Raw genomic sequence first — 13,620 nt, forward strand, 5'->3', positions numbered from 1 at the left:
ATCTACTTTGATGTCAACTACTTTTGAGTTCTTCACATTTTTTATCACTACAAGCCTTTATATTTTCATAACTTTGTTATCAACTTATTGTCTATGTTGAATAACTTACTATTTATATATTTGGTCCATAACTCTTATTGGACTGATAAAGTTAATGGATATTTTGAAATGTTTATAATATTAGGAGTGTGCCTTTTTAAAAATGGGCTAATTAAGAACCATCTTGGTGTTTTCTTCCTTTTGTCTACCTACTCACTTTGCTCTAAGCTATGTCATTCAGTCTTGTTTCAAAGATCAATATGCTAATTGTAAAACCATAAACCCCAAAACATGTATTTCACACATACGCAGTGGAAAACATAAAAAATACACACAACTATAGGGTGTCATACATATTTTCTTTAACATTTAACTTTGTTCTTGAGTACAGAATTAACTTTAAAAATATTATAATGCAATTATCTTAATTAAATAACAAAACATATAGGACATATAGTACATAGTGATATCTTCTAAGTGTTACGCTATCACAGCGACCAAAAATAATTCTAAAAGCCCGCCACAAAACGGCGAACACAACACCATAAATAAATAAACAGAGAGACCACTACGCCATCACCACAAGTAAGCACGCCAATTACTCCTTAGACTCAACTTGATGATCTGCATCACATGTGTATAGAACACCACAGAAAACAAACTTGGATGATGTGTCAAATGTATGGTACTAAATGTTTAATCACTACAAATGAAGATTTTTGGTTATGGCATAGACACTTCGGACATGTATATTTTGACTTAATAAATAAGATAACATCTAAAACTCTAGTAGTTGGTTTGCCAAAAATAAAGTTTTCTAAAGATAAACTTTGAAATACTTGCAAAATAAAAAAACAAACGGGAATGTCTTTTAAATCGAAAAAGATTGTTCAACTTTAAAACCTCTCGAGCTTATCCATCTAGACTTGTTTCATTATGACAATGTCTTAACGACTGATGATTACTCTCTTTCAAAACTTTCTAAAATAGGTCAGAATAATCGATTATTTTGCTCATCCAATCATTGGATTCAAGAGGCAATCCTTTGAGTCATTAAAAATGTCCATGCATCTTTTCCTTTTTCGGATTTTCCTTCTCCTATATAAATAAGTGCCTTCTCCTCGTCATATCATACCAACTTCCGAAACTCTCTATTTTCTTTGGAATTTATCTCTCTTTTCTCACTCTCTCTAAAATTATTTTTTTCTTTCACTTAAGTTGACTTGGTGCTTTTGAGTGAAAAATGCGAGGAATTGTATTGGTCGAGCTGTAGTTATAATTCTCAAGAGTGCGATATTCTTGAAAAATTGAATTTGATTCTTGAGATAAACTAGTCATAAAACCCCTATTTTTGGTTCTAGAACTTTGCCGAAAAAATTATATTTGGTTATTGAGATAAGCTTGGAAAATCTCTAAATTGGTTTGTTAGCTCATCTTGGGTAAAAGCTTTCATTTTGGTTGGAGATAAGCCTTTGTAAAATCTCAAGATTGAATTGTTTCAAGGTTCGTGGACATAACTTGTAAAAGCTCATAGTTTGTAGTCAAAATCTCAAGAAAATCTCCCCGGAATCGGAGTGGGTTAACGTTTATCCAAACTTGGATAAATCACTAGTGCAATCTCTCTAAACCCTTATTTCTTTAATTCTGCAATTTGCTTTACTACTTAACATTTAGCCGTTCAACTTACTTCGATCTCAAAGAATACTAATACAAATTGTTTCTTAAGTAAGAAAACCCTAAAGCTAATCGTGAATTTTTAATACTACAATTTATCCACTCTCTTGTGTTTGATGTGTGGGAACAAAATGACCATTTTTTTACAGCTTTCCAAATATCAAAATTCATCCTCGGTATAGAGATTCTAATATTCTCTTTCCACAAAACCAAACTCATACTTACCTCAATCACATCCAGGCCATACTCTCCCGCAAAATCACTCATTCCATTTCTAATTTTTCCCCCATCCTCTGATCAACCAACCCTTCAATCTGTTTCTGACACACTTCTTCACTCTTTGAAGATGATCGGAAATAATGTCTCAGACCGACATCTCATCCAATACCACAAACATGCCCACCATACTTCTTTGTTCCAATTGTTTATACCAATATGTCACGGCGTTGTTGTGGAACAAAGACACGAACATTGATTTTTTCAACCAACAAATAAAAATTCATTGTCAAAGTGAATTACCCATAAAGTTTGATCATAGTAGTACAAGGAATCAAAATTTTACTATAGAAGGAATTTTGATGGAAAGAAGTATAAGGTAACATTTTTTCGTCATTAACAGTTTTCTTATGTGAAATGAATTATGTGACATGTATTATGGAACCTTTTATCAGGATTCCTAGTCCCACCACCAGTATGTTTTTACTTCCATTAATAATATGTTTTAAGTATTTGTATACATAGCTAATTAATCAACTTTTATTCTTTCATTTTCTTTGGCATGTGCTAAAAGAAAACTCCGATTCATGGAGATGGTTTTATCGGGCAAATCCAATAGCATGGAGCTAGAATGGATTGGTGACTTTACAATTTGAAGGTATAAAAGATCATATTAAATTCAAGGGAACAAGTGTTTAGTTGAAAACTTTTTGGAAAGTTATGATATCGGTAGAAGTCATGTCTATTAAGATGTTTAATTTCCAATCGCGTTAAGGTACCGTTGTATATAATTGTTGTAGAGAGCCTGTGCAGTACTCTACATTGAATTGAAAGTTACTATGTTTCAACATTGTTTAATACTATCACTTTAACTTGCTTTATCATTTGTAACCATATGGTGGAATTATAATATAGATTATAATTGGGTGAAAATTCTTCCTGAGGATTTATAGCCAATTTTTGTAATTAAATTCTATTTTATTTTATTTTTATTCTTGTAAAGAACTTAAAAACATAATATAATTCATAATCAACAAATGCCCCATAGAGTAGCTGATAAAATCAGTTTCAATATATCAGTAACAAACAAAACATGAGTTAGTTTGGCAGTTAATTGGTTCAACAGAATCCAAACAAACTTTCTAACTAACTAACTAACTAATTAACTAACTTTTTGTTTCCTTTCCATATTCATTAACATTCATATATATATATATTTAGATATCATGGCTTGAAAATTCTTACAATTACAGTCTCAGCATTCTTCATATTCATTCCACACACAGTTACTTTGTTTCTTCACTCACTCACTCCCACAGAATCAAGACTTCTCCACAAGGCAAGTGCTACTGCAAACTACTTCATCATCTTGACTTCTTCTACTTACATGTATAGCTTTAGCAAGTGAACCGTCTTTATCATGAATAACTCAGTTTCTTATATTTATTTACACAGCCATCCATATTTCCCTCTATTCGTCTGAGAATTTTCCGGGAGAAGAAGAAGAAGAAGAAAGAAAGCAAAATCTCAATCTCACATTGAGCAAGGTTAGTGCTACCACACAATATTGTGAAATGTGCACATATATGATGTTTATATTTCTTTCTTGTACATATGATGAAATACTGATTTTCTTTTTTATATATGTAACAGACTGAAGTGGTAATTAATAAAGGAGATAGATATATCATCAATTGTGAAGAAAGATGGACAATGCAATGAAAGACGGATCCGAAGTCATAACGTTCACTGATATTGATGCTGATCGTCAAACGGGCCCTCGAATAATAAGAGCACTTGTTGTGGACAATGATGACCACATTCGAAAGACTCATGAAGATATTTTGAAAACACTTGGTGTGGAAACTCGTTCAGTGAAAACTGGCCAAGAAGCCTTAGAAATAATTTCTTATGATCGGATCTATGACCTAATCCTCATTCGTAGGACTTTGCCCGTCAAAGATGGAATTGAGGTAACTGCATTTGTCTCTATATATTAATTTTATGTGGCATATGCATAATATGATCATTCATGTGTTTTATGCAGGTGACAAAGATGCTGCGAAGCATGGAGTACCCTGGAACTATTATTGGTGTGTCACATTATCCCCTTACAGAAGAACAAGCGAAAGAATTTTATGGAGCAGGGCTAAATGGTTGCATTGATTATGAGACACCGTTGAGAGATAAAACGGTTGAATCACTGGTTAGCAATATTCCACCTCCCCAACCCTGGCAGAAAAGAGTTAATTATAATGTAGAATACAATTCTTTTTTCCGTCCTGATTCTCCTTTTCGTTTCGGCCAGATTTATCATTCAAGTTCTGGTCCTGGTTCAGGTTCAAGTTCTTGCAAATCTCGCAAATCTCACAAATAGTTGATTGTCTGTATTGTTAGCAATGTGAGTTGTATCAATAAAGTCAGACATGTGTTTTCAGAAACATGATATATATTACTTTATAGTATAGTTGTATGTTAGTGTTAATGATGAATACAGAGACTATATACAAGTTGTTAGATATGTGTAGGCTGATCACAGCCTTAAACTTTTGACTGAAAAATGTGAAGATTAAGTTAAAGTTAAAGTTGAAATAGTAAAAAAAAGAAAGAAAAAAAGGTGTGCAATTGTGTCAAGTGAATATATAGAAAGACAATGTGTGAATATGTTGTGCAAAGCAGTGAGTGACATGGAATGAATAAGTTTAATTTTTCTGCTTCAGAAATTTTCCCTTTTCTTTAGTTGACAATATCACCTTATTCAACTATTTTTCTCTCACTGAGATCAGCTATGATCTCAAAACGAAGTTGTTATCTCTAAAATAAGATTTTTCAACTGATTAACTGTCAGTTGTTGGCCTATAATAACGAAAAATAGATGTGTTATATGCCTTATCCATATTATTTTAACCATAATACTATGCACGTGCAGTGTCTTTTTTAAGCCAAATAAACTTTTATAACACATCATATTGATATCATATGGCATAACAATGGGTTGGGTTTGGACCTTAATATAGTACATGTACTCATATCATATATGTGGCTTAAAAAAATTGAAGTGGTTGCATATTAGATCCAAGTATTTTTTTCAAATCTTAATAGGATTTGTGGAAAGGCATTAATGAGCTTAGCTCTAAATTATATTGATTAGGTATATATAACAATAGATAACTTGCAGTGCAAGCAAATAGAAATACGTAACAAACTATCAAACTAACCTAACGACTAAAAGCCCTAACGGTCAACTGTTAAAAACAGTTATTAAATTTGATACCCCCCTCAAGCTGAAGCGTATTTAATTGAAACTCCCAGCTTGGAAAGGATGAGGATCAAGAGGCTTAGTCAAAATATGTAAAAGTTGTGCATAGCTCGGGATAGGTAGTAGTTGAAAGAGTTTGGCGATGAGTTTTCTCGTACGACATGACAATCAATCTCAATATGTTTTGGTCGTTCATGAAATGTTGCATTGGCGGCAATATGACGTGCAGACTGGTTATCACAATATAAGACTGCAGGAGAGATGAAGTCGACGTTAAAGTCGTGTAATAGATATGTTAACCATTGTAAATCGCATACTGTGGATGGCCAGTTTTTAAATTAAATTCTAATTGATTTTTTTGTTGTTGTAAGCATAATATAATTTATAGTCAAGAAAAGCCCCATAGAGTAGGTGATACACAATCAGTTTCAACAGAATTAGAATGTATCAGTAACAAACAAAACATGAGTTAGTTTGGCAGTTAATTGGTTGAACAGAATCCAAACACACTTTCTAACTAACTACCTAACTAACTAACTAACCTTTTTTTTGCTTCCTTTCATATTCATTCATATATATTTAGATATCATGACTTAAAAATTCTTACAATTACATTCTCAGCATTCATATTCATTCAACACACAGTTACTTTGTTTCTTCACTCATTCACTCCCACAGAATCAAGAGTTCTCCACAAGGCAAGTGCTACTGCAAACTACTTCATCTTGAGTTCTTCTAATTACACATATAGCTTTAGCAAGTGAACCATCTTTATCATGAATAACTCAGTTTCTTTTATTTCTTTATACAGCCATCCATTCATCCCTCTTTTAGAGTGTGAGAATTGTCAGGGAGAAGAAGAAGAAGAAGAAAGAAACCAAATTCTCAGTCTCACACTGAGCAAGGTTAGCTCTATTTCAATATGTTGTGAAATTGTGCTATTTCAAATTATATATCTTTCTTGTATAGAAAAGAAAATAATGATTTTCTTTTTATATATATGTAACAGATCCAAGTGGTATAATTAATTGAATTGATATATCATCAATTGTGTAGAAAGATGGTCAGTATAAGTGATCACAAAGGTAAACAAATAATGTTATCTGATAGTGAAGATAGTGAAGATGATGATCTTTCACCAAGCCCCCATCGAAAAATAATAAGAGCACTTGTTGTGCACCATGATGACCACATTGGAAAGGTTAATGAAGTTATGTTGAATAGACTTGGTGTGGAAACTCGTTCAGTGAAAACTAGCCAAGAAGCTATAAAATTAATTTGTGTTGAGGAAGTCTATGACTTAATTCTCCTTGGTAGGTATTTACCTGTCATTGATGGGGTTCAGGTAACTACATTTGTCTCTATATATTAATTTCTTGTGGCATATGCATAATATATATTGATAATGCGATTCATTCACGTGTTTTATGCAGATGACGAAGATGCTGCGAGACATGGAGTACCCTACAACGATTGTTGGCGTGACGCGTTTCCTTACAGAAGTACAACGGGAAGAATTTTTCAGTGCAGGGCTAGACGGTTGCATTGATAACGAGGCACCCTTGACCGATAAAACGCTTGCATGCATTGTTGAAAGTATTCCCCGTCGCCAAACCTGGAAGAAAAGAAATTTTTATAGTACAATTTACAAATCTTTTCGGCCTCCTAGTGTTCCTTTTGGTCCTGGTTCAACCTCTACTTCTAGAGACGTGTCTAAAAAAGATTAAGCAGCATGCATCTGCATGGCCTTTTCAGGATGGTACAAAAATATTCACTTGGTTGGGGTCCTTTTCTATGTTCATCTTTCCTACAGTTGTAATTAGCTATAAAATAATTGATTGTGCATTGTTGGCTCTGTGAATTGTATAGTATTACTTTACAGTATAGTATATTCTCATCTCATATAATTATATGTTTCTGTTAATGATGAGTGTGGAGACTACAAATTGTATATTAATTATTTTTAAAATGTGATACTTATAAACGTATATCTGTAGGCTTTGCCACAACCTTAATCTTTTGACATGAAAAATATGAAGTTTAAGTTTAGGTAACTTGAGTAGCAAATTAAAGTAACAATGAGAAAATGTTTCGAATCTATAGATACAGAGGAGTTGTTGGTTGGACCAGGTAGGGCTCTAACTTCTCAAGGGAACTGCTGTGATCTCACTCTTGCAGCCACCACCTGAGACTTACGATCTTTTCGACGACATTCTGCGGCAAATATTGTGTATCAGGGTTCTTGTGAGCATGTGCTTGATTTTTTTACTTCAATGGATTTCAACTTTCATATGCCTTGAGAGAATGCTGTGGCAGATAATTTTACAAGAAGAAAGTGTTACTTTGACCTTATTTGGTTAATTATCTTAATTAAACACTTATAGCAGTAACAATTACCATATAAATTTTTATGTATAAGATATTTCTAGAACAAAAATTAAATTAAATCAAACTGTTATCATATTAGTTATTAGCTATTTTCATAAATTATCTTGAAGAGCAAACATAATTAATTTGAAAAATAGTTATGACTATGTCATAAGTTGTTTCAATAAACTCAAATAATTTAATGCAAACAAGTCATTTATCTTATTTCTACATCCTATAGGTTAGTAATAAGTTTAAACTATTTAATACTTATCGTAACAAATTGTCATCCTTCGATTTTAACTCTTCTTTCATAGTATTGATCCATTTCTCAAAATTGTCACTTTTTATGGCTTGTGTAAACTATGAACGAGACTAGATTCTCATCAATGCTCAAGTCACATTCATGTTCAAGTGAATATATAACATAATCTTTTGAAATAGTTGGTCTGGTTTGCTTTTCAGACCTTCTTACTGTAATTTCTTGTGTTTGTTCTATCACTTGTTCTTGCACATTTGTAACGTGTACATTGTCAACCACTTGTTCTTGCACATTTGTAACGTGTACATTGTCAACTGGTTCATCTACTATTTGTTTATTTCGCGGGTTTTGGATGTTGATTTGTTGTTTATGTGTATTGCATGACGGTAGTAAAACCAAAGTGACAAAAACATGGAAAGACTCTTTAGATGAAGAAGGTTCTTCACGAGTCTCCATAATATCCACTTTACGTGATTTCTCACTCCTGTTGAATTGGTCATTTTCAATAAATCAAGTATTAACAAACTCAATTATTCTCGTACTATGATCAAGACAATAAAATCTATACCCTTTTGATTTTTCAAGATACCCAATGAAAAAACCACTAATTGTTCTTGCATCAAGCTCTTTTTCATGTGGATTATACGCTATTACTTCAGCTTGGCATTCCCAAACAAGAAGATGCCTTAAACTAGGTTTCCTAGATTTGTCGAAGACATAATCAAGATGTTGAAACGTCTAGAATCATTTAGCAGTGTCTTAGTTTTGTTATTTATTATTGTTTTGGTAAGTTATGTAATTGTCTGTGTTAATTTATGTTAACACTCACGTGTTAAGTTATGTTAATCGTTATATGCTAACTTATGTTAATCATGCAATCTTGAAAATGATAATTTGTTACCTAATAAAATATACAGATCAATTTTTTTGAGTAATAATACAAATAATATAAAAAATAATAAAATCTACACATGTCTCATGCGGGCTATGTGTGATGCATGCGATGCCAAAGTATAAATGTCACCATTTGGGTTTACCAAACCCATGAGGTTATCCATAATGACTATTATCATCTGCAGATGCTACTAGTAAGCTAGAGCATGTGGAGGTGGTGGACGCGGTGACACATCATTAGAAGGCCCCCCCAACATCAGAAGGTCAATCATCACATGCATGCTTAACTTGTGGGATGTGTAGCAACCTGCCCTAAAAATTAAAGATTTAGAGTCGCCACCTATTCTGAAGGGCGAATAGGAAACCCTACGCAGTTTAGAGATCAGGTAAGATACTATATTCAGGTCGAGGGAAGGTGTTAGGCACCCTCAACCCTTTCCTAAAGGCTAACATCTCAAAGATAAAGGTTTATGGCAAAAGATAAAGAAAGATGACAGACAGTTAATAGAGTTGAAAGGCTAATTATATGAACATGATTAGAGTTTGGAAGAGGGGGACTCGCCTTGTTGCCAAGTGCCTACGTACCTCCTTAGGGAGGATCAGAGTCTACGTAGTTCGGGCACAGGATTGTACGCCTTAGAATTGAATTGATTGTATTTGAATTTGATTTGAAATGCGAAGTTCGAAGGTATTTTGAATTACCTTATCGTAGTAGTGAACATCGCAGTGTTGAAACACCGTAGTATTGTGGTTTAGTGTGTTTTAAGTGTTTTGGGCGTACAACCCTGATTTGATATGGCACTATTAACCGCAACGATCAATAGATTCGATCGCCATAGTTAACAGATTGAAAGTTGTATCGTTACCAATTTTAATCAATTAATTTGATTATTACTAATAACGAATTATAGTATTTTAATAATTTAATAATTAATTTGTATCGTTACCCCTCGTAATCGATTGATTCGATTAAAAAGAATGACGAATTAGAATTAGAAAGATTAATCACCGCGACTAATAAGATAGTCGAAACCATTTAATCAAATATGATTTAATTATATATTATTTTAATTAAATAAACATTTTAATTAAAATCATTATTGCCCATAGCGATTAATCGATTTAATCGGCACGAACAATAAATTGCATTTTTAATATAAATATCATGTACTAATTTATTTGTAAAAATAAATATTATTACATAAATAAATATATTAAAAGAGATTTAATCAAAATAAATATTTAAGTAAAATAATCTTAGTTATTAGGGATTATGATACCATGTGGCTGGATTGGAGGTCTATGGTGTGAGGATTAAGGCTGGGGCGCTAGATCTGAGGCTAATGGAGGTTGATGGTCTAGATCTGAGGGAGCATGATACTCCACCTGATAGGCACAGCACACAACCAAGGACAAAATCTTTTGTAAAAATAATAATAGGGAGCGAGGGATCGAACCCTCGTCCCTTTGCTCATAGGCGCGTAACGTTACCACTCCAGCTACGTGGTTCAGTTGTTTAAACAAAGCAGTGAATAGATTATATGGGTAGTCAAAAGAACCCATAACACTACAGGCGCGAAATTCAAACGCGCGTATCAGACCACGACACATCATCATCTTCTTCGTCAAACCTGAAAAGAAAACGCATAGTTTTGCTACGATTTTGCTACCCAAACTTCCGTAGCCATTGGACCTGCAAAATAGCGATTACGCCCTCCCCCCATATAAATGTTTCGCGACCTCTCTAATCTCACCGTCTGAAGCGTGCGAACCTAACCACGCACCCAGTTGACCCTAATTTTACTTCTATTCTAAACCCCCAAATTGAAACCCTAGAGCTTGATTCGGCCTTCCATGGCGGATTGCGTATACACGCACGACCATTCAATTAACGTTCCAGAAATAATCACAACAATCAACCAAAGCAAATTATGCAATTAAATTATCATGGAGATGCCTATATCATGCTAATCGATCCCAGTTTCAGAATGACTTACATCGACAAATTGGAGACAATTCTGGGGTTGTTGATGCTATGCTAGTATCCAGACACGTTCCAAATCACCTGAAGAAGCTTGTGAATCCTTTAATTCTTGTTGACATTCACGAATTGTTTGAAAACGATTTTGAGTTCCTTGGTGTTTTTTTTTTGTTCTTGCAAATGTGCCTCCCTTCCGAAATTCGTCCCCTAGTCCTATGCCCTCTATTCACTACTTATAGAAGAGTGAATTAGGTTAAGAATTACAGCCCAAAAGCTTCTTGAATCCAATCTTGATATTTTGAGAAAATTGATTTTAAACCTTTTATCCAAACCTTCTATTTTGGTCCAAAATTGTATCAATTTCTTCCTCCACCAATAACCCACGAAAATATATGATTTTCAGCCATAAATGTTGATTGAAAGTAATTTATGTGAATATTTTTGACACAATATTTGATTTTCTTTTAATTAAATTACTTTAAATCATTAAAAAATGAAATAAAATTATATTAATTAAAATAGAAGGCATAATTTGTGGCATGTGGTTTGGGTAGCTTGTGGACCAAGTTTGAGTCATAGAATATAGGCCCATTTGCAAGAAATCCAACTTAGACCTCCTTTATTTCACATTTGGTCCTCACAAATCGCCCAACTTTGATCAATCATATCTCACTCAATTTTTAAGCTGTGAGGGAGTTCTAAGACTTTTTGGAAACCTCAAGAGGTCCTCTATAAGCCACTTTGGAATATATTTTTCATTTGGAGCTTTTATCTTGACCATATCCTCTTTGCGAAAAAACTACTTTTGAAGGATGCTTGAAAATGACCTGTAATCTTTTGCACTGTATCTCTCAAATGGATCATTTCTAGCCCTGGCTTGTGAGAGACAAAGTTGTAGAGAATCCAATTTCCTTCAAAATAGGCTTTTAGTGGGGAATTTTTGATGTTCCATGTGAAAGTTATGCCTAGTCAAAGTTGGGTTGACTTTCTCCTAAGAAACCCTAATTTGAACCTTTTTTGTATTCGTTCATCTCTGAGTTTCTATTAATGGAATCATGATCATTCTTTGATCAAATGATGGTTATACTTCACATGCTTGATGTTGACCAGAATTGGGAGGCTTTGACTATGCTCTGATTATGGTTGACTTTTAGGTCAAACCAGTTGACTGTGGATCATCTGGACTTTTGAGTAAGTGATCCTTGGAACTGAACCTTGAACTTTGCATCATTGTAAATGGAAATATGAAAGGCAAATTTTGGGGTATGACAGCTGCCCCTGTTCAATCTTCTTGAACCTGAAGAGGTAGAAGATGATTGAACACTGAAATGCCCTGAAATTTGCTTGCGTAGGGCGAAAGCTCTGTAGGAGATGGGCTTATAGATGCCACCCATTTGATTGTATCTGAAGAGATATAAAGTAATGTCTTTCATAAGACTACCTGAAGAGGTTTCTGGAATGGATACGGAAATTTGTCTTGAGGAAGACTACCTGAAGAGGCTGTAAATGTTTTGCAAAGACTACCTAAAGAGGTTCTTGGAGAGGACAACGAATGTCTTAGAAAAGATCACCCAGAAAGGTTCGTAGAATGTCTTAAAGAAGACTGAAAAGGATGCCAAATTGTTTTTTTTTTTGACAGAGACTACCTGAAAAGGTGCTTAGGACAAGAATGTCTCGAAGAAGACTACCTAAACAGGTGCTTAGAAGAAAAATGTCTTGAAGAAGACTACCTCAAAAGGGTTTTTTAGAGAGGATTCGAAAACGTTTCGAACAAGATTACCTATACAGGTTACAACATGTCTTAAACAAGATTGCCTAGAAAGGTACGATACATCTTAAACAAGACTGACTTATAAAAGTATTTGGAAAGGGTGTGATACGTCTTAGACAAGACTGACCTGGAGAGGCTCTTAGACAGGATATGATACGTTTTAAACAAAACTCACCTAAACAGATTCCTATAAAGGACATGAAACGTTTTAAACAAAACTATCTAAAAAGATTCCTATAAAGGATATGAAACGTTTTAAACAAAACTATCTAAAAAGATTCCTATAAAGGATATGAAACGTTTTAAACAAAACTATCTAAAAAGATTCCTATAAAGGATATGAAACGTTTTAAACAAAACTATCTAAAAAGATTCCTATAAAGGATATGAAACGTTTTAAACAAAACTATCTAAAAAGATTCCTATAAAGGATATGAAACGTTTTAAACAAAACTATCTAAAAAGATTCCTATAGAGGATATGAAACGTTTTAAACAAAACTATCTAAAAAGATTCCTATAGAGGATATGAAACGTTTTAAACAAAACCATCTAAAAAGATTCCTATAAAGGATATGAAACGTTTTAAACAAAACTATCTAAAAAGATTCCTATAATGGATGCGAGCGTTTTAAACGGAATTACCTAGAAAGGTTTGGGATATGTCTTAAACAAGACTGCTTGGGAAGGTTAGGATAGTTATCTTGGACAAGACTACCTGGAGAGGTAAGAAATTCTTTGGTTGCTTCTGGATTGTCTTTGAAGAAAGACTTGGAATGAGGTATTAGAATTGTATCTGTTAAGACTGAATCGTTGATACGATCGTATTTGCACTGTAATTGGATGATAACATCTTTTTGATTATGAAGTGACCTGAAAAGGTAGCGTTAGTTTTTATGCAATGTCATGATGCATGTACTATGTAATGAGATTCTCAATGAGAATTATGCATGTGCGCCTATCCCACACTGCGGGATGGGAATAGTACAGGCGTGAGAAGATCAAATATGCAACAATGCTCTTTGTATGATGCTAGTATGACTTCCCGAATATCGGAAATTTTGAGAGATGTGCCCCTGGATTTGAAGGAGGGACCTTTCGAGGGAACTCGAATTTCACCATGTCTTGCCTGATATGCATTGCCCCAGTGTTTGAATT

The 13,620-nt window shown here is 33.7% G+C and overlaps 2 protein-coding genes across 2 annotated transcripts; both read left to right on the forward strand.

Annotated features, from left to right (window-relative positions):
- Positions 1–3,635: 3,635 nt before the first annotated feature.
- On the forward strand, positions 3,636–4,306 carry LOC131614707 (two-component response regulator ARR22-like). Its single transcript, XM_058886266.1, has 2 exons — positions 3,636–3,902; positions 3,977–4,306. The coding sequence occupies exons 1-2, from the start codon at positions 3,636–3,638 to the stop codon at positions 4,304–4,306; spliced, it is 597 nt and encodes a 198-aa protein (XP_058742249.1).
- Positions 4,307–6,248: 1,942 nt separating this feature from the next.
- LOC131614708 (two-component response regulator 24-like) lies at positions 6,249–6,915 on the forward strand. The gene is made up of 2 exons (XM_058886267.1): positions 6,249–6,533; positions 6,622–6,915. The coding sequence occupies exons 1-2, from the start codon at positions 6,249–6,251 to the stop codon at positions 6,913–6,915; spliced, it is 579 nt and encodes a 192-aa protein (XP_058742250.1).
- The last annotated feature ends 6,705 nt before the right edge of the window (positions 6,916–13,620 follow it).

Source organism: Vicia villosa, linkage group LG6 (genome assembly GCF_029867415.1).
Source record: "Vicia villosa cultivar HV-30 ecotype Madison, WI linkage group LG6, Vvil1.0, whole genome shotgun sequence".
NCBI lineage: Eukaryota > Viridiplantae > Streptophyta > Magnoliopsida > Fabales > Fabaceae > Vicia > Vicia villosa.